This window comes from Amblyomma americanum, chromosome 1, assembly GCF_052857255.1.
Source record: "Amblyomma americanum isolate KBUSLIRL-KWMA chromosome 1, ASM5285725v1, whole genome shotgun sequence".
Lineage (NCBI taxonomy): Eukaryota > Metazoa > Arthropoda > Arachnida > Ixodida > Ixodidae > Amblyomma > Amblyomma americanum.
This window is the reverse complement of record NC_135497.1, coordinates 216,271,287-216,292,353: the sequence shown is the minus strand read 5'-3', so window position 1 is coordinate 216,292,353 and position 21,067 is coordinate 216,271,287. Positions and strand designations below refer to the sequence as shown.

At 41.7% G+C, this 21,067-nt stretch overlaps 1 protein-coding gene across 2 annotated transcripts in view; it reads left to right on the top strand.

Moving 5' to 3' along the window:
• LOC144114614 (uncharacterized) overlaps nucleotides 1–17,961 on the top strand; it is a 29,623-nt gene extending 11,662 nt beyond the window's left edge. The window contains exons 4-5 of one of the 2 annotated variants that reach the window (XM_077648468.1): nucleotides 10,006–10,082; nucleotides 15,658–17,961. In XM_077648468.1, coding sequence (XP_077504594.1) covers nucleotides 10,006–10,082; nucleotides 15,658–15,769 — 189 coding nt within the window. In that variant the 3' untranslated portion in view covers nucleotides 15,770–17,961. Of the gene's footprint in view, nucleotides 1–10,005; nucleotides 10,083–14,521; nucleotides 14,676–15,657 lie in introns of those variants that run through there. The other variant, XM_077648467.1, reaches the window with a different exon arrangement.
• Nucleotides 17,962–21,067: the final 3,106 nt, after the last annotated feature.

Below are 21,067 nucleotides of genomic sequence, written 5' to 3'. Positions count from 1 at the left end.
GCGAGTAATGCCTCTTGTGGGCATGTGGCAGGCAACTGTTTGCAACAGCAGGTGTGGTGTAAATGGGATACTCTCATGGGCTACAATATTGTCCAGTACTTTCTTTGTGACAGGTGGCATCTAAGTGAATGCAAAGTTAATTTAATTAAAGCAGTAGCATCAGGGTGTTAATTATAATTAGGTTCCCGCAGGGGGGGCCGTCTGCAGTGTGCAAGCGTTGGTGAGTGGCGACACCACGGGTTCCCGAGCATCCGCAGGGACATCCCCGCAAGGGGATGATGGTGAACAGTGCATCACCACGGACCCGAGCACCTGCGCCTAGCCGTGCGTGGCATCACCGTGTCCGGGGAAAAGGGGATCCTGATGGTTGAGCTGATGCCGAGCGTTTGGACCTTTAAGGCCCCTCGGCGGAGGCAACACACCACTTTGGCCCCAGTTTCCTGTAGACGGCACCTCCGGCCTGACCCGACCGGCGGAAATCGGCAGTCGACCTTTTCTATCCTCCCCTCCATCTTTCACTGTCCTATCTTCTTTCTCACAACTCTCCTATCTCCTACTCACTTCTTGGTTTTTCCTTCTTTCCTGGCGGCGAAGGTTAACCTTGTGTGACGACCTACCCTGAGTTGCATCATATTCGGTTATAGTTGCGGTGTACAGCTGGCATGAACAGGACCTGCTTTCAAGTTCCTGCCGCGTCCCCTTGTTAGACTCCATGGTGGGTGGCTGGCGACCGAAAAACTAAAATTTTGTGGCTCCCCTCCTTTCAAAACCAGATTGCTCTCTCAAAAGAGGGAGGAACGAGGCAGATAACTTTTTTCAGAAAATAAAAGTAACTTTCCCCAAATTCGATGTTGTCCATAGTGAAACAGAGGATAAAAAAGCAAGACTCATATCCCCATTCCAAGTCTCAAAATGCTTGACGGATGCCATGGGCATTGGCTATAAAGTGTCAAAAATGGCTAGCGGCGATTTACGTCTCGCACTGCGTGACAGCATACAACACACAAAACTTGCAACCATCGTATCCATCGGGAACATCAATGTCTCTGTCACTCCACACCGATCTCTGAATACTGTTCGAGGCGTTATCTCTGAAATTGATTTTGTCCACCTTTCTGAGAAAGAAATGCTCAAAGGGCTTTCTGACCAAGATGTAATAGATGTACACCGGATCAAGATAAGGAAGGACAACAAGGAAGTAGACACCAAACATGTGATTCTGATTTTCACCACCAGCACATTGCCCGAAACAATTGAAGTGGGATACCTGAAAATCAATGTACGACCATATATACCCAACCCTCGCAGGTGCTTCAATTGCCAGAGGTTTGGCCGCGGTCAAAAAACTTGCGCGAAATGCGATTCGAAGGATCATTCTTCTGATGGATATGACTCTGCGCTACGCTGCGCAAACTGTGAAGAAGACCATGCCGCATACTCCAGGGCGTGCCCATCCTGGAAGAAAGAAAAAGAAATAATCACGCTGAAAACAACTGCAAACATTTCTTTCAAAGAAGCAAGAAGGTGATGGGCTGAAACAAACAGATTCTCCTTCACTGCAAAAACAAAGTTTGCCAATGTGGTGCGTGGGCGCGGCACACCAGTACTTGCCCAGGCCACGAGCAGTAAGCCTGTGGCGAGGCCATCTGCGCCCCCGGGTGGAGTAGTACCAACCCCAAAGGAGGCCACGCGGACCCCGGGTCGGTGGGCCTCAAGACCTCTTCCCATAGGTCGAGGCCTAACTCGAAAGTCAACGTGCCTTCAGCACGGTCGTCCAGCATCTCTGCAGAGGCAATGGACACGACCCAAGGCAGCTCCGTGCCGTCCACGTCAGACAAACGGCGAAAGTCCTTGGATCGATCAAAACATTTGAGGACACGACTCTTGGGGCCAAATACTAGTTAATCTAGTTTTATCTTCAGAAACACACAAGATTAAGATAGCTTTCATAATACACTGGAACTGCAGAGAACTCATAAATAACTATAATGACATAAAGGACATCCTCAACACAATTTCTCCTGTTGCTTTATGTGTACGGGAAACCAATTTAGGTCCTCAGCACACAAATGTGCTAAAAAAATATACTGTATTCCGCCGTGACCGGGAGGGGGTGAGCAGACTCTCGGGAGGCGTAGCCATCGTTGTACAACCTGGAATAGCAGCTCGAGAGCTCACACTGAAAACTAGATTCGAAGTCATAGCAGCCACTGTGGTTGCTTACAAAACCATTACACTTTGTTGTATATATCTTGAACCACACCTCGAAGTAACACAACATGAATTAGAGAACCTTTTAGGACAGCTACCGGAGCCATACTTAGTAGTTGGAGATTTTAATGCACACTCTTGTTTTTGGGACAGTGAGAAAACTGATAGCAGAGGTCATGTCATAGAGGATTTTATACTATCCAACAATATTTATTTATTGAACACCGGTAAACCTACTTATTGCTCGCCTAGTTCAGGAAAAAATGAGTGTTTTGGGTTTGTCTTTTAGCTCTCCATCAGTCTTTAGCGATTTAAAATGGGATGTTTTAGACAACCCATATGGAAGCGATCATATCCCTGTTGAAATCTGCCTGTCATCACCACCATCAGTCACGCCGACAAAACCACGGCGTTGGAAGCTCAATTTAGCAGACTGCCAGCTTTTTAGAACAGAAGCCACGTTAGAAAATATTGCATTAGAAAATCTTAATGTCAATGCAATAAATGAAAAGTTCACAAATTGTATACTTGCTGCCGCACACTTGGCTACCCTCAATCTTCAGGAATAGTTCAACGCAACCATAAAGCATGTGGACACGAGATTGCAAAGAAGCAAAAAAAAAACAACAAAATAAAGCTTGGGGTATATTTCGCAGATACCCCACTTATAAACTTTTAAAAAAAAAAACAAGAGCTAAAGCGCGGTTCATACGTCGAAATGCCGAAAAATCATCTTGGCAGAGTTTCGTTCCCTCGATAAACAGCCAAGTCTCATCGAAAAAAATCTGGGAGGCAGTACACAAACTGGATGGTCGCTACTCTCCGTTCACAGTTCCTCTTCTGACAGGCCCCTGGTGTGCAGACAAATGTAAAAGAACAAGCAGACATATTCGGTGAACATTTTTCTACTGTATCTAGTTCCTCTCAATATGCAGAATCATTTTTAAAATATAAAAACATAGCCAAAAAAGAAAGACTGCCAATAACGGGCAGTGCTCATGAAGCATATGATAGCCCATTTACATTACGAGAAATTAACAGCGTACTTTCTTCCGGTAAACAGACTGCACCAGGACCAGATGAAGTCCATTACGAAATGCTTGCCCATCTGTCCGAACCTGCTGTAGACTCGCTTCTGAAATTTTTTAACAAAATATGGTTATCAGGAGAAATACCGGAGGCTTGGAAAAAAGCCATTATTGTACCATTGTTGAAGCCGGGAAAGGTACATACCGCCCCTGGCAATTACAGGTCTATAGCCCTAACAAGCGTACTTGCCAAATCCTTTGAAAGTGTCCTTAACATTAGATTAATGTTTCTATTACAATCTCGTGATCTTCTTGATATCCATCAGTGTGGGTTTAAAAAGGCGTGCTCTACAACCGACCATCTAGTCCGCCTAGAGAACACAGTCCGAGAAGCATTTATACACAGGCAACACTGCCTTGCGGTCTTTTTCGATTTAGAGAAAGCCTATGACACCACATGGAGGTTTGGCATACTGCGGGACCTTGGAGACCTCGGAATCCGTGGTAGAATGCTAAAATGCTTGAGTGACTTTTTGACCAACCGTTCATTTCAAGTACACCTGGGTGCCACTCTTTCTAAGAATTTCATTCAAGAGAACGGCGTGCCTCAGGGATGCATTTTAAGCAACACGATTTTTATAGTAAAAATAAATTCCCTAGCAAAAATAATTCCAAAGTCTATCATGTATTCAGTCTATGTCAACAATCTCCAAATTGCTTGCATATCCTCTAGCGTTACATCATGTGAGAGGCAAATACAGCTGGCAATAAATAAACTAACAACATGGGCAGATTAATGGCTTCAAGTTTTCTACGCAGAAGTCAGTAGCTGTTCTGTTCTCACTTATAAGAGGACTGCACACTGATCCCTCCCTGTATCTAAATGAAGTCACACTACCAGTTAAAGATGAGCAAAAATTTCTGGGGGTAACTTTTGACAAAAAGCTCACATTCCTACCACGCATAAACACCCTAAAAAAGAAGGGTTCTAAATCTCTGAATATACTAAAATTACTCTCACGAAAACACTGGGGTTCCGATAGGACTTGTCTTTTACAGATTCATCACTCTGTAGTATGCTCTACATTAGATTATGGATGCATAGTTTATGGATCAGTGAGGCAATCGTACCTTAAACGGCTGGACCCAGTACAAAATTTAGGTTTGCATCTTTCCACCGGTGCATACAGGATGTTACCCATAAACAGTCTTTATGTGGAAACCAACGAACCATCACTTACAGACAGAACCATGCTCACATGCTAGTACATTTTAAAAATCCATTCACTACCTAAACATATCTGTCACCAAATAGTCACAAAGTGCCCATCTAGAACACTATTTAACAACAAATCGTTAGCTATAAGGCCACTTCTGCATTTTGAAGAGATGTGCCAAAACCTCGGCGTACTGGATACATTACGTGGTATTGCTCGAAGACAAGGTCCACTGCCTCCATGGTACAACTTTCCTATAATCTGTGACCTCGCAGCAACATATAATACAAGAATTCCTTGCCCTTGAAGAAAAATACAGTAGTTTTACAGAATTTTATACTGATGGATCAAAAACAGATAGTTACGTAGGAAGCGCAGTGGTGCAAGGAAATTCGGAGGAAATAGTACTACTACCACAGTTCCTCCTTCACCGCGGAGTGCTACGCAGTATGTGTGGCCATATAAAAAATACTAAGCGAGAACCTCAAAAACGCTATTATTTACACAGACTCCTCAAATGTACTTACAGCTCTCCATTCAAAAAATGCAAGCGCCCCTCTGCTTGGTTACATCATCCACATAGTAAATGCCACAGCTCAAGGACAAAATATAAACTGTGCTTGGTCCCGAGTCATGTGGGAATAAAAGGCAATAAGAGAGCAGATTTGTGTGCTGCTAAAGTTCGTGGCAAGGAAATAAAAAGTAAATATACCATTTAATGATTGCAGGAAATTAGTAGAAAGGAAACTAAGGAAAAGATAGCAGTTGGCTTGGAACAGTGAAGTAAATAATAAACTACACTTGGTAAAACCAGTTTTAGGTGAATTTAAGTCATGTGTGCACCAGGAACGTTTCAAAGAAGTGATCTTATGCTGTCTCCGAATAGGCCACAAGTACCTTACGCACAACTTCCTACTAACAAAACAAGACGAACCTGTTTGCCAAGAATGCAGAGATGAACTCACAGTTAATCACATTTTATTCTCCTGTGTGAAACTGAAAGAACTAAGAAAAAAGTACTTTACTCAATTTTATAATGAATGCATTCCTTTTCATCCAACACTGCTCTTAGATGAAAATGCCATTGTTAACATACCTTCTATTTTTAGCTTTTTAAAAAAAAGCAGGCATACTTGAAAAACTGAATTTTGAACCACTAGCTCGCTTTATTTCATGATACACCTCAGCCAATTTCTCATTCCTGAGAAGAAGGCTGAGGCTTTTACTTGATTGGTTGGGAGCCTCCGGATCCTTGTCCAGGCAAGGATAGCTGCTGAGGCTACCTGACCTTTTTTAAGGCTTTTACAATTAGCCATTTCCAAATTTTTTCTCCTCTGTTAATACTAGACAGTACAATCTTTTTTAGGCCATCTACACCATTGATAATATTTCACATTTGTAAACATTCTACAGGAAACTTATTCTATACCTTGAGCTTGGCGCATGATGGCCTTAGCTGCTTATGTGCCATAAAACCCAACACAAATACAAACACAAAATTATAATTAGGTGACAGTGATTAGCAGGGTAATAATTAGGAGCCATAGTCAATGGCCAAAGCATCGCAAGCATGTCATACTGCTGGTGACACTTAACGTTCAGCACAATGACGAGAAGGCTTGGAAGTGCAGACGGCAATTTTGTATTGCTTTTGGCAGATGTCAAAGCGTGTTTGTGTATGCAACACTGTGAGTTGTTTTGGGACCCATCTTCCGCAGACTTTATGAAACCCAAGACAGTTATGGACGATTTCTTAAGCAAAACCATGTCACGTGCACGCTCAATGTTGTCATCATTTGTGGCCGTAGATAGTTGTCTGGCTCCTTCCTCATGCATAACACTTGTGCGAACATTTATGAATTTTTCAATCCATTCGTAAACACTCTGTTGCGGCAAGACATTGTTCTCGTATTGTGCCGAAACTCTGGTGGATTCAGGCCGCTAATACACCTTCCGACCACAAAAACTGGATCACTGCTCATTGTTTCTCTTTGGTGCAAACTTCTAATGGAGTGGCCATCATCTATCTGCAATGAAAGGAAGACAAATGGAGGAATTAGGATTGAAATTTTATAGCAGGACTACAACAGTATAACAATGAAATAAATGAGAACAGAGGTCAATATGAACAATGTAAGAGTTATGTCAGCCATGTGGATAATTTTTTACTCACTTGTGTGTGTGCGTGCGTGCGTGCGCGCGTGTGTGTGTGTGAGAGAGAAAGCTAACAGCCAAGGAAAGCACAGGGCATTGTTAATATTTTTTTATGCTGATAATATAATTTGGGGGGGGGGGGGAGGAATTACTGCATGATCATTTTAGATAGAACCTTAAAGAAAGTAGGAGAAAAGAGAACATATGAGCCACTGTAATCTATGCCCGGGACTTCCACTTGTCGTATGTGTCACTCTACCAATTGACCTACAGTGGTAGCTATGTGATCTGCTACTGTGGAAGGTAGTCTTGTCACATATAGCCTAACCTTGAGCATGCTCACCAGTGCTACACCCAACCGTAGTGGTGGATATGCATGATCAAAGGTAGAAAGAGGCAGCCGTACAGAAACCCTCTTACGTTACCTGTGGCATCAAAACTGCCAGAGCTGGGACCCTTGCTATACTAAAGAACCCATCAGCCATTGAAGGCAAGGAAAGCACAGGGGAATGTTAATGTTTTTGTAGTTTTGATTAGTGGTGGTGATTAATTGTGTAGTCATTTTAGATAGAAAATAATTTTGCAGAAAATAGAAGGAACGACAGCCGTATGCTGCCTATGGGATCCAAATCCATGGCCTCCTTATATCCTATGTTATAGAAATATATTATGCAATTAATTTCATTATCTAATCAGCCTTACAAAATATTATTGTTCCCCTATGCTTTCCTTGGCTTCAGTGACTATTGGTTTCTTTCATAATGCTAATGAGTGCCTGGGATCAAAAATTATTTTTATACTTCTATAGTTATGAGACATCATCCAAGAAATTATGTCCCACAAAACCTTGCTGCGAGTACTGATTAACAGCAGAATAACAGCCATCTCAATTGAGCAATTTCACCGTGCTTCTCTCCAAGTCAGTTCCACTTGCATGCCAGGGCCGGCTAGTCTGCACAAGAGAAAAAAAAATTTTTTTTGCTTCAGCTCTCGGAAGGCATGAAACTATGTCAGAAGTCTACGTGTGCACCCATTTTGCTCTTTGAATCACAATGCAATACACAGGCTCCACAGGAACACACAGTGACTCTGTCTTACATTAACTTAAGCTGCAATTTGGACAAGTTGGCAGTGATTGATAGCTTATACAGTGCAGAGATAAAGGTCAAAAGAAAGAGTACATAGTACAAGCACTGACTCGTGACTGGTTTTTATTATAAGCAGGGGTCGGATTTTTCAATTTAAATTGAAAAAAACTGATAACAGTATACTGAATTCATATTCAAACATTCGGTTATAGCCGAAAGAGGTGAGTACCTTTGACATGCCTGCCGCAGCTAGCTAGCTATTGAGCAGAAGTTACTGTCAGTCAAAGGAGAAAATTACTGAAGTGCAGAAGGCAGGGGTGTGGCGAGAGGGTTGTACGATCGGATTAAGCAACGCAGTTGTGTGTTTTCAAGCATTGCCTTGCTACCTTGTACACCTTTGAAGAAAGGTCGCCTCCACCTCCTCGCCAAACATTGTCTGCTAGCTTAATGCTGTTTGTTCGCTGTCCTAGCCCCCTCAGAGCGTTTACTTGGCTAGGTAGATTTATTCAGTGCATGAAAAAAAAAAAAAAACTGATGCCAAACCATGGATAAGCGTAACAAAAAAGTCATGTTTTGGGCTACCATGACAGTTCTGCAGCATTTCCATTGTTGCCATCAACACGAAGACCATGCGGTGCCTCCCTTTCTCAGTCATCCCAGCACAACAATCCAACAATATCATCACGGCTCAGTTTTAAAACTAAACTAGCCCCTGCGGTTTTTTCCGAGAGTTCCATCCCTTAACTTCCATTACTTTTTAAAGGCGGTATAATTTTGTTTTACTAGCACTGTTCTGCATTAGACAGTTTTTTGTGTTAATAACTGATAAACCAACTGTTTGTAATGACACAAGGCCAAGATAAACTCCAACCTCTAATTTTAAGTGAAATTACTTTGAATAAAGGGGCAAGGTGCGAGTCAGTGCTTGTACTGTGTACTCTTTGTTTCATTTTTAGTCTGTCACTGTTTAAGCTATGGCTCTGTCTTGCAGCTTGCTCAGAAATGTCAGTTATGCACAAAAACTGCAAACTCAATTTCTACGGAAAATCATTTGCATATCATGTCTTATCAGGTCATTATGAAATGTATGCCATTTGATTGCTCTGCGTATGTACTTTGCAATCTTGAGTGCTTTTCAAGATTTTGTCATTATATGTCAAACATCTTGGAAAGGCAATGAGTTATTTGATACTTTCAAGGCTTTTTGCAAACAAGTTAGGCCAGAACTGAAGCTTAACTTACACTTCTCATTAGGGTATAACGGTGAAGATAATACAAAAGGGTTATTTAAATTTAAGTCCAAATGAAACAAGAGAATGTTCTCTTCTGCTATTACTATGAGAACTATTGAAATTAGACTACATTACTGACAACGTTAGCAAATCCTCAATAGCTGTTTGCAGTCTATATTTTCAGCACCCATTAATAGCTACTATAGACACAGCTCCTTGGAACCATAACCCACCTGCTGTGCCTGCCATTTTCTTGACATACGAAGGGGTGTTTAAACTACTGCCTGAATTGAAGCCACATATTGCCACAGGCCCAGATGTCTCCTTATGCTTACCATTAAGGAAATGTACTATGAGCATAGCCACATTCCTTGTGATATTCAACAAGTCTTTAGAAGCAAGTGGGTTGCTCTTAGTTTGGGAAACAGTTGATGTGCATCTGGACAAAGTTGGTTATTACTGCCTTGTCTCCAGTTGTAGACCTATTTCAATTTTTAGTATGAGCTGCATATTGTTAAAGCTTTCTCTGTACTGCAGTATATTTCTTCCGTTACAGATTAACAATTTCATTCTCAGTGTGGTTCCTTAGTATGATTTTAGAGCATGATTGACTTGTGTGATTCAACTTTTGGAATTCTTTTATGACATTTTTTCTTCATTCATCTCCAGCATGCAAGCTGATCAAGTTCTGTTATATTTCAAAAAAAAAAAAAAAAGCTTGATGCTGTACCAGTGTTGCCCATAGAAATCACCTGAGCAGAGGTCACAGTGTGTCCTACATTTAAAATTAATTTGTGCAGGAACAGAACATCACATGTATGTGTAATTTGATGGAAATCATCAGAATGAAGAGGAAGACTTGCAAGAATAGTTTTACTAAATTATGCGAACCTTATAAAACCCCAGAATAGCCCTTCAGTCATTGATAAATTGGTTTCTAGAACCTGGTGCCTGCAATCTGTATGCAAGTTGATGACACGTCTCGAGTCAGTTTGCATCTTGGCTCCTATTGTCTTTTATGAGTGTAATGTTTGCTTGCTGTTTTTATAGCTTGCTATGTTTATGCACCTTTCAGCAACATTATGAATCATTACTGCAGCAGACGAAGAGAAAGAGAGTGGAGATGGAGCAATGCAACGACAGGGGCAGGAAGTAAGTACATTTTTGGCTGGACTTGTTTGGCTTGTGCACATTCAAACTCTGCATGACCAGTTTTTCAAAGCAAAGAAAGGTCCTCAGCCTCCTAGTTTCTTTCCACTAAGTTGAAGAAGCATGGAGTGCACTTCATGTTTTGAGGCAGCAGAGCGCACCACAGATTCTTCTTTCGGTGGCATTTTCTGCTGCTACATGTCAAGGACTGTGACAGCTAGAACATGCATTGCACCAGAGTCAGCACTCTCCTTTTTAACTGGTTTCTGCTTGTCTTTGAATGCAACTGCTGCCCTTTTTTTTTTCCATTGGTAGACAGCATTTTTTTTTATTCATTCACCATCTTTGACCTGCCACCTCAATGAAGTTTCAGGAAGCAGGAATGTGGGTGCATGCTACATGAAACAAAAAGAAGGGTAAAGCTCTCCAAATTAGGTGTAAAAATTTAGGCTTTAAAAGTCTACTTAAACAAAATTTTTCTGAGGCTAAATTGGCTGCAGTTGCTAGGTATCAGTAAAGAAAGTAATTGCAGAAAATTCAAATGGCTGTGAAACGCCTTTTTTTTTTTTCATTTAAAAGCATTCGAAATGGATGGTACCAAGACACGCATGCACCTTGCTGTGGGTCGAAGAATTTTCTTGTAAGGCAGATGTACATATAGATTTGAGAATCTGCTTTGCTCATTTCAAGTCCCCCTGCTGCCTTTCAGTGTGTTCCTCTTTGGAATTTATGTTTGAAAGTGTCTGGTATGTTTTTCGTCAGTGCACTTGTCGTTTTTTATTGAAACATTATGTGCAAATATAGCAGGCATATGTTCTGTATGGAAGCTGAAAACAGCTAGCAGGAACATGTCACTTTTTCACACCTACGAAGCACATTTGCTTTTCAGATCTGCTGTGCTTAGCAATGTTGTGTATGGCTTTCTTCAGAGGTAGTTTATGGTGCTGCCTGTTGCATTTTTCCTGTGCAGGTTTAAAGTGTTATGCCTGACATATGTACACATGCAAAACAACTTTACTATTACAGCAGAGCAGACAGCCATGGAGCACTGTAAACTTTTAGCATGCTGGATGAGATCCCAAATTTTCTAACATTTTTGTGGCACTGCAACCAGTGTTATGAATGTCTGTCTCTTGATCTCATAGGTGATATAGGGGATCCAGCACACAAAACACACTGAAAAACTTTGTCATGCTGTGGTGAATTAGGTAGCAAATCATGACACCACCTAATTGTTGCATCAACAATACCAAAAAAATGGGGGGAGGTGTTCTCATCAGGAAAGTACCTTTTAAAATTGAACAGTGGAACTCTCTTTTTTCTCTAGCTTCTCATCACTTCCCTCTTGTTATCGAGCTGTCGATATCGAGATGAGAAAACGTCTAGATCTCGTTGGTGTGCGCATGTTCTGACAGCTGAATAAAGCAAAATTTGTCTCGCTGTGATATTTGTAGCGCGAGATATTGTTGATTGTTTCAAGTGACCCGAGTCTCGCTGCACACTCCATAAGATGGCGCAGAATGCTGCACTGGAAATGTTGACAAATAGGCAGAAGCAAATGGGTTAAACTGCTATCGTTAGTTTAATGAAGCGTTAATGGCATCGTTTGCGATGTGGATGTCCTTGGAAAGGTGCGTTGTAGTGACCACAGAATGGTAAGGTCACGAATTAGCTTAGACTTGAAGAGGGAACAGAAGAAGCTAGTCAAGAGGAAGTCCATTAACGAGCTAGCGGTAAGAGGGAAAATAGGGGAATTCAGGATATTGCTGCAGAACAGATATTTAGCTTTAACTGAGGAAGACAGTCTTAATGTTCATACAGTCAACGATAATCTGACAGCTATCATTACGGAGTGTGTAGTAGAAGTAGACGGTAGGACGGTTCGACAGGATACCGGAAAGCTATTTCAGGAAATGAAAGATCTGATTAAGAAACGCCAAAGCATTAGGGCATCTAACACTACAGACAGGATAGAACTAGCAGAGCTATCGAAGTTAATAATAAGCAAAGGTAGCCGATATAAGGAAGTTCATTATGGAGAGAATTGAGCATGCTCTAAAGAACGGAGGCAGCCTGAAAGCGGTGAAAAGGAAACTAGGCATAGGCAAAAACTAGATTTATGCGTTAAGAGACAAGCAGGGCAATGTCATTAGCAATATGGATAAGATAGTTAACGTAGCCGAAGAGTTCTACACAGACCTGTACAGTAGCCAATGTAATCAGAGCGTTAATGAGAAAGACAGCAGTGTACAACAATGCGTCATCCCGCCAGTAACGAAAGATGAAGTAAAGAAAGCCTTAGATGCAATGAAAAGGGGAAAAGCAGCTGGGTAGGATCAGGTAACAGCAGATCTGTTGAAGGATGGAGGGGACATCGTGCTAGAAAAACTAGCCACCCTGTAAACGCAATGCCTTATGACCTCGACTGTACCAGAAGCTTGGAAGAATGCAAACATTATCCTAATTCATAAGAATGGAGACGCCAAGGACTTGAAAAATTACAGGCCGATCAGCTTACTATCCGTTGCCTACAAAGTATTTACTAAGGTAATCGCTAATAGAGTCAGGGCAACGTTAGACTTTAATCAACCAAATGATCAGGCAGGCTTTCTAAAGGATATTCCACAAAAGATCATATTTGCACTTTCAATCATGTGATAGACAAATGCGCAGAATATAACCAACCCCAATATGTAGCCTTCATTGATTACGAGAAAGAATTTGACTCGGTGGAAACCTCAGCAGTCATACAGGAATTGCGGAATCAGAGTGTAGATGGGCCTTATGTCAAAATACTGGAAGATATATATAGGAACTGCACAGCTACCATAGTCCTCCATAAAGTCAGCAATAAATTTCCAATAAGGAAGGGCGTCAGACAAGGAGGCACGATCTCGCCAATGCTATTCACCGCCTGTTTACAGGAGGTATTCCAAGGCCTGAATTAGGAACAGTTGGGGATAAGAGTTAATGGAGAATACCTAAATAATCTGCGATTCTCTGATGACATTGCCTTGCTGAGTCACTCAGGAGATGAACTGCAAATCATGATCAATGAGTTCGACAGACAGAGCAGAACGGTTGGTCTAAAATTAACATGCAGTAAACCAAATAAATGTTCAACAGTCTAGCAAGGGGACAGCCATTCACAATTTGCAGCGAGGTGCTAGAAATGGTAAAGGAATACGACTACTTTGGGCAGGTGGTGACAGCCGATCCAGATCATGAGAGGGAAATAACTAGGATAAGAATGGGGTGGGGCACATATGACAGCTTCTCTCAGATCATGAATGGCAGTTTACTAATATCCTTCAAAAGAAAAGTGTACAACAGCTGTATCTTACCGGTACTCACCTACGGGGCAGAAACATGGAGGCTAACGAAAAGGCTCAGCTTAAGTTAAGGACAACACAGCGAGCCATGGAAAGAAAACTGATAGGTGTAATGTTAAGAGACCGGAAGCGGGCAGAGTGGGTGAGGGAACAAACGCGTGTTAATGCTATCCTATTCGAAATCAAGAGGAAGAAATGGGCTTAGGCAGGGCATGTAATGGGAAGGCAAGATAACCGCTGGTCCTTAAGGGTAACGAAGTGGATTCCAAGAGAAGGCAAGCGTAGCAGGGGGCAGCATAAGGTTAGGTGGGCGGATGAGATTAGGAAGTTTGCAGGCATAGGGTGGCGCAGCTGGCAAAGGACAGGGTTAATTGCAGGGACATGGGAGAGGCCTTTGCCGTGCAGTCGGTGTAGTCAGGCTATTGATGGTGATGATGAATCGTTAATTACATGAACTTCTCTTCTCTGGCTGCTTTTTTTAAGCTGACTTAAGTTGATTCACTGAACTTGTGAAAAGTTTTAGCACAAAAAAAGACACAGACCATATGGCAGCCGACAAACACACGCACACAAGAGCTGTGTCTTTTTTTGCGCTAAAATTTTTCACAAGCTCGATATGCACCAACTCACCTAGAAAGCAGTTTTTAATGATTCACTGATAGCATGTACATTCTTGAATTTATTTTACAGCGATGGGCTGCATATGGGACCTTTCCCAGGGTAAATGTCACTGGCATCACTTATGTTTTAACTGAAAACTTTCGTATTCATGTGTTGGTTGTTGAGTTTGTTGCTGGGGTGGGCGGTCCTCCAGGTGGCCTCCATGTGCACTTCCTGGCCATTTTACTTGTTGTGCTAGTGGGGCAGAAGGTGGTCACTCTTAAGAGAAAAAAACAAATGGTTATGAGTAAAGAAAGGTGCAGTAACTCTAAACTCGCAGCGAACACCTCAACTACGCCATGAGGGAAGGTATGAAGGAGGGAATAAAAGAAGAAAGACGCCGTAGTGGAGGGCTTCGGATTAGTTTTGGGAACCTGGGGTTCTTCAACGTGCACTGACATCACACAGCATACAGGCATCTTTTTGCGTTTCGCCTCCATCGAAACATAGCTGCTGCGGCTGGGCACTCTTGAGAGCGAGGTGGAGGTTAGAGCGCTGCTGTGAAGTGGTCTGCTGCTACCGTTGCCACGCCTTTGCCTCTGAGGAGAGCAAACAATACAAGCATCCCTGAAGCAAGAAGTCGGAAAGTCTAAGCACAGCTATTATAGGTACTTTTACATTTTGTCTGCAAGCTGGCTTTAAGCCTGTAACAGTTACACCTAATTTTGGGGCTTTTGCATTTTGTGCTTTGCTTTCTTTCTGTCTGCTTTTGCTTGCTGTCAGTCTCTCCTTAGTCGCACTGTACACTGTTGTGCAGTATAAATGCATGACACGCATTTTTTTCTTTCTTGAAGTTATGATCATAATCAACTTCCCTTGAATATTTTACTTGGCTTCTTTCATCCTAGCTGTTACTGTGTATATATGACATAGTGTCAACAAAATCAAGACTTCAGTCATAATATTAAGGACAATTGAACAAAAGCACAAATGAGTAGTCGCTAATGCTATGGAAGGCATAAGCCAAGAGATAAAAATGGATGCTTAGACTTAAGGAATTAAAAAGCCAAGCAAAAAAGTACAGTGCATAGCAAGCAAGAATTATAGCCATAATTCCAGCATTAAACCCAAGCAATGAAGGAAACAAAGCAGACAAAGCAAAAGCAACGAAGCAAATGTAATTGCAGATTCAAGGCCGTCGCGGTGGCTCGGTGGTTGTGGTGCTCGGCCGCTGTCTCAAAAGAAACGGGTTCGATTTCGGCCGTGACGGTCGCATTTCTATGGAGGTGAAATGCCAAGAGCCCATGTACTATGCGACGTCAGTGCATGCTAAGAACTCCAGGTGGTCGAAATTATTCGGACCCTTCCACTACGGTGTCCCTCATAGCCTTAGTCACTTTGGGATGTTAAACCCATAAAACCTAAAAATTACAGATTCAAATGTACCAAAGCAGCGCTAACAGTTCTAACCCTCCTGATCTGTTAGATCAAGAGCGAGTGAATTCTTTACATCCTATGTTTCTCATTCTATGTGGTCTACTCGAGGAGTAAATATTTCAAGTGTAGCTGATGCGTTTGAGTTGTGGTAGTGTTTGATTGAGCCAGACTTCGCTTGCATGCATATTTATTTTTATTGTTGCGTGCAGGTTGTATGAAGTACTTCGCCACCAATATGGACCGGAAAATGGACAAGAATCCTCAAGCAGCTCTTCTACAGTTTTTGTAGAAGCAAGCGATGACACAAATGATGAGTGGTGACATGAGATGATGTCATGTTTTCAACTGGGGACGTAGTGCTCCTGGCAGTATGTGTAGTGCCCAGAAAGGCCACAACTTTTCCTCTTCAGTATGCCTCTAACTGACCTTTCCAAAGTTGCGATGTTCCAGAGTTTGGCATCGCCCTCAGATGAGATGTGGCTGTTCTACACACATCAGTCTTGCATGCAAGAAGTGCATCAACAAGCTTCTGGCAGTTGTAATAATTGTTCACTGTCGCAGCGTAGTCTTTGTGCAACAGTGAACCCTTGAAAGACACGACCCCACAGGTTACGAGACGTTCATCTTTGCTTACATTTTGAGAACCTTTTTCTATGTGTATTATAATATTCCAAATATATCTACTGGACGCTTACACTGGTGAGAAACTTTAGGCTAAAACTAGTGCGCTTCAGGGCTATATGTTGTTTCCGAGAAAGTCTGTCCTTGAAAAAAGCCGGCTCTCATGAACTGGTATGTCTCGCTCTTACGTGTATAAAATGCCTGAAAGCAGTTAACAGATCTCGTCAGGAGACAGCCCGTCCCAGGATGGGACCTCTCATGTTGACTAGTAGTGCTTACCATCAGGCTTCTTGACCACTCCTTTCAAGGTGACCAGTGCATGAACAGTTATTATTAAACCACCAAGCTTTTGTGAGACCAATTGTTCTGATGCACCCATAGAAACTGTATTGCATAACAGCTGGCCTCAGTAGCTATACAGGATCAATCAAGTCTTTGTTAAAAAAGTGAAGAAAATATTGTTCCACTCTGGCACCTTCATCAGGGCGGTATCCGACACCAGGGGTGCCAGCAAAGGGAATTGAACTGGTGGGGACAGGGTATTATTTGAGCGTGTTTTTTACTAAGCATATGCACTCTTTGTCTTTAAAGACACTGTGCTCTTAACTTTTTTATATATATATTTGTGGTTTCTATCCACGACGGTCCAGAGTGAGAGGCCAGTTCCATGTCATTTTCATTTGAAAATGATGCAGAGGTTTCTGAATCAGTCTCTTTTTCTCTCTCTCTCTCTCTCTCTCTTTTTTCATGCAGTCTAATAAAAATTATTCGCTCATCCCATATGGGCTATCTGTTGCCAAGGCAATAACAGAATGAAGAAACAAGAGCTAGTGTTCAAAGAAGTTTCTTTCCTCAAACAACTCCATTCGTTATCTATTGTTTTGAAACAATGCAGAAAATATACAAGCTTGAGCTTTTGGCAGCATTGCATTCTCTGTGCAGAGTGTTAAGTGCAATGGCAAAACAAGTCCGTACGCATACAGTTTTTTCTCTACGAGCTCTGTGCACCACCTGGTGATGTTAATCTCTAGTTCTTCCATAATGAACATGGTATGGACCCTCATTTCAGCTGTGCACATATGTCATGTTGTCGCATCACAGCCGCTTTCACTTTCAACTGCAAAGAACACTAAGTGTACTATGATTTCACTGGGTACTAAAATGGATGCAGCTAGTAGTCACATTGACTCACAAACCTCTGATGCACCACAGATGTGCCACCATCTGATATCGCCTCGTCATGAGGAGTCTTCATGAACCACGGTGAACCCAAGTCAGCGTAAATACATTAAGCCGTGCAATGCCCATTTGAGGTCATCTTTACAAAAAAGCTTCCTGTTCAATAACCTCTAATGTAAAAGTAAATTTACTGTTAGATAATGCAGTGTAATTGAAGTGCAGAAATTATCTCAGTCAGTATACAGCAAGTGTCTTGCAGGCTGTTTCGATCTGCATGAAGACATTAAGATGGTGCAGCCAGATGTACCAACGTGAAAAGTTTCACATTAGCAGCCAAGCATTCCCAGGACGGCTCCACCTGTTAGTGTTTGCTTTGCCAGTTTCTTGCTGCAGTTTTTTGTGCAATGTTATGTATGTATGTGCGTATGTGCAGTCTATTGCGTTCACACTTAGCCTGCCTGTTGATCGCTCAGTTAGTGAGTAGCAAATGCGCCTTTCAGTACCACTTGCTCTTAGGTATTGACATAAGTCAAAGGCATTTTAATTTGGAATTGTTTTCTCGCTGTGCCTGGAAGCCAGTAGAGCAACTTTGTGTTATGGTCCTGGATGGGGACGGCGTGATTCATTTCCTTATTGCATTTTAGTTGTATATGTCGCAGGGTGCTGCCACTTGCCTTTATGTTTTGGCATTATTAAAGACGTCTGCAACTGAATTGCTGCAGTTTCCTTTCTGACCATAGTTCAGAGAAGTCTGCATAAACACTTCAAGCATGAGACCTTAAGAAAACAAACATGCCATTATTCTTCTAGTCCCCATTTGCAGCTACCGAAGCTATTCAGGCTTTATTTATTGTCAGGTGTTTTATGAGATGCTGCAACCCCTTTTCAGGCCACAACAAGCAGCGTTTAGCCTGTCTAATTATTGTGGTCTATTAAAATAGAAATTTTAGGTTTTGCGTAAAGTATGTTGCCCACTCATGATTGGTGTGGAATTAGCTACTGGCATTATTTAATGTCTTTTTCTGACAAAATATATACAAGAATGCATGGGCACATGCCCATAAGCTAAGCATGCCTGTGAGCCTGAGACATGAATCTGAATAATACAGTGCAGTTTGAGACTTTGTAAATGGGCATAATAGATGGTAATGGATGTGCCCTGTTTCTGAAGATGTTAGGTCTCCCAAACGATATGAAGTGAATTGTCTCCTTGGGACAATTTCAACACCTGTCTTGGGAGGATGCCTGTCAGCTTTTCAAAACAATTGGAAAAGTGTTGTCTAGGGAGGGTCTAGACACGTTTTTATTCACAGAGTTCATACAAAAGGAGAGGGTTGCAACAGACGTTCATGGTGGAAAAGGTTTACATCAACACTTCCTGAATGAGCACTTGGTTACTGTCGCAAAACAAATACAAAAAATATATTCACACCTGCTGACACCGCCATGGGTTCCAGGTAATCCAACTCTAAATGCTTGTCAAACAGTAGAGATCCAAGACTGATGGTAACAAAAGTGGCAGCCAGCAGTGTATCGTTTCAATTTCCCCCTGTAACTTAACTTTCCTGCCAATCAATATTTGCAGTTTTTGCTATTTTATAATCTTCTTTACTTCATTGTAAGTGCAATTCTGAGCACACTGAGCATTGCCATTGGAATGAATCCATGGCATTCCTTTCTTTACCAAGTACAAAACCATGTCTCTTGGTTTTGTACTTTGCATGCTTGCAGAGCATCAATAAACTTCATGAGTAAAGCAGAAGAAAAGCTGTCATCTAAAATAAGCAGTTAAGAGCTCGGGCTGACGTTAGGATCTGAGAACCTGCTGTTAAAGTGTGTGACGGCAACACGCCTTGAAGGAGCATGGTGTCTGAAAGATGCAGATGAGGGTAAAGGTTGTGCTAAGCTACTCACCAAAATGTGCTTTATGGCTGGTGTGAATTGAGAATCATTCCAGTTCTCGTGTTCTTGAGGCCATGTTTGTTTCATCATCTGGCAGTGGCATGCAAAGTATCGCTTTGAAATACATCCGGCATTGGCAGGTTCTCAGCTGCACATTTAATATGGTATATTTTCAAATGACCTCTTGGAAATGGGGGATTGTCATTTTTTTTTTTTGTTAAAGTTGGCTGCACATGTTGTCAGGCCTCTTGTTCATGCAAGTTGGCAAGTTTAACCAGTAAGCTATGTTAGTTTATGCTTCAAATTTTGAACCCTTCTGGCACAGTTCTTAAAATGGCATGTTTCATTAGGAAGTCCTTTGTTTCAGAGTTTGCATATGCCATGTACAACTGTATATATCCTGCTACAGAAATGTTTATTTCAATCCCTATTGATAAAAGTTCTAGTTTTGATATGCAGAAGTCAGCATCAATATTTTACTGGATTCTGTACTATGAGAATGCTCACCTCCATACTGCAAGCAATGCTACTTGAAAACCTGGCACTGAGCAGTTCTAAGTATTTTTTTAATATTTTTTCTTGGTGCCTGTTGATTTCTTGTGCTCTGCTTATGCCTTCGCTGATTAGTGAAAAACTTCGTCTGCCTCAATACTATGTACAGGGTGGTCCACTCTTAGGGTGGGCACGCAAGTGTATGGCTGTGCTGTTTGGAGTGCCCTTAAGCTCGACACGACCGCATATCAAAGCGAAACAGTACAGGCACAACCGGACCTGAATGTGGTACTTCGCATTGCTTGCCATTTTCCTTTGATGCGCTGCCGGGACAGATATGCTGGCGCTTCGAAGAGTGTGGCCAGATACTCGCATGTTCACCTTAAGAGTGGTTGACCCTTGCATCTGCCGTGTAAGTGAATTTCTGAAAATTAGTTAGAAACATGCTAGAAGCATGAAACCTAGTTCTTTTTCCATCTTCATCTTCCTAATAAGTGATGAAATGCTAGTCACAGCAACAAGCTCATCAAGTTGCCAGTCTCTGCTGTTGTGATAGAACAAATAATGTATTGGAAGCTTTCAAGGCACTTTTTTCTTCATCTTTATGGCCTTTATTCTAATTAAATTTTTCATGCAGCTTTCTTGAGTAGCAGAAAGGCTCACACTAATGAGCTTGTAATTACATATGGCCACCAGAAACTCCTTCAGGGCAGTTAGCTAACAAAGAGACTGAGTACAATATCAAAATTTTTGCAAGCATGCCTGTCTTGTCATGAATTCTTAGTGGAGGTGTATAACTATGCTAAGGGTTGGAATGTGGAAAGCAGGAAATGCTAGCGCATTGTTACGCTCAAGGTTTGTAAATGGGGGCAATTCTCATCCGAGCTTGAAGCTCTGCTTGTTAAAGGGCAGTGAGGACAACTGTATCCAATTTTTGTTCTCAGTAAAAATTAATTCTATGACTCCTTCTGGCTATGTTAATGTTTTCCAGCAACAAAAGACACATTTGTCACTGAGAAAATTGCATTTAAAAAATTTCGCTCCACTTGATTCAAATTCATGACATCAACACCACAAAGGACTCCGTGATCACCATTTTGAAGTGAATTTCATTGTAGCCTAGCCTTTGGGCCAGCTCTAAAAAAAGTGTGGATGCATCACAGTGTACTTGTGAAATTGGCTGGTGACAGCAACATCTGCATTTAATTTTCTCCTTTTCTGGCTTGCAAAAGCTCCTTTTTCAGTGAAAGTAGCATCTTTGTTGTTACAATGAAATAATCTATCTGTACAGGCCAGCTTCAAATTTCCCTCACTGTTCCTTCAACACACGAAAATTTGCAAATTGTTTTGAGATGATAATGGGCCAGTGACAGCAGGAACAAGGAAAAATGCTACTCATCTTTCTTGGCCATTGACCATCACGAA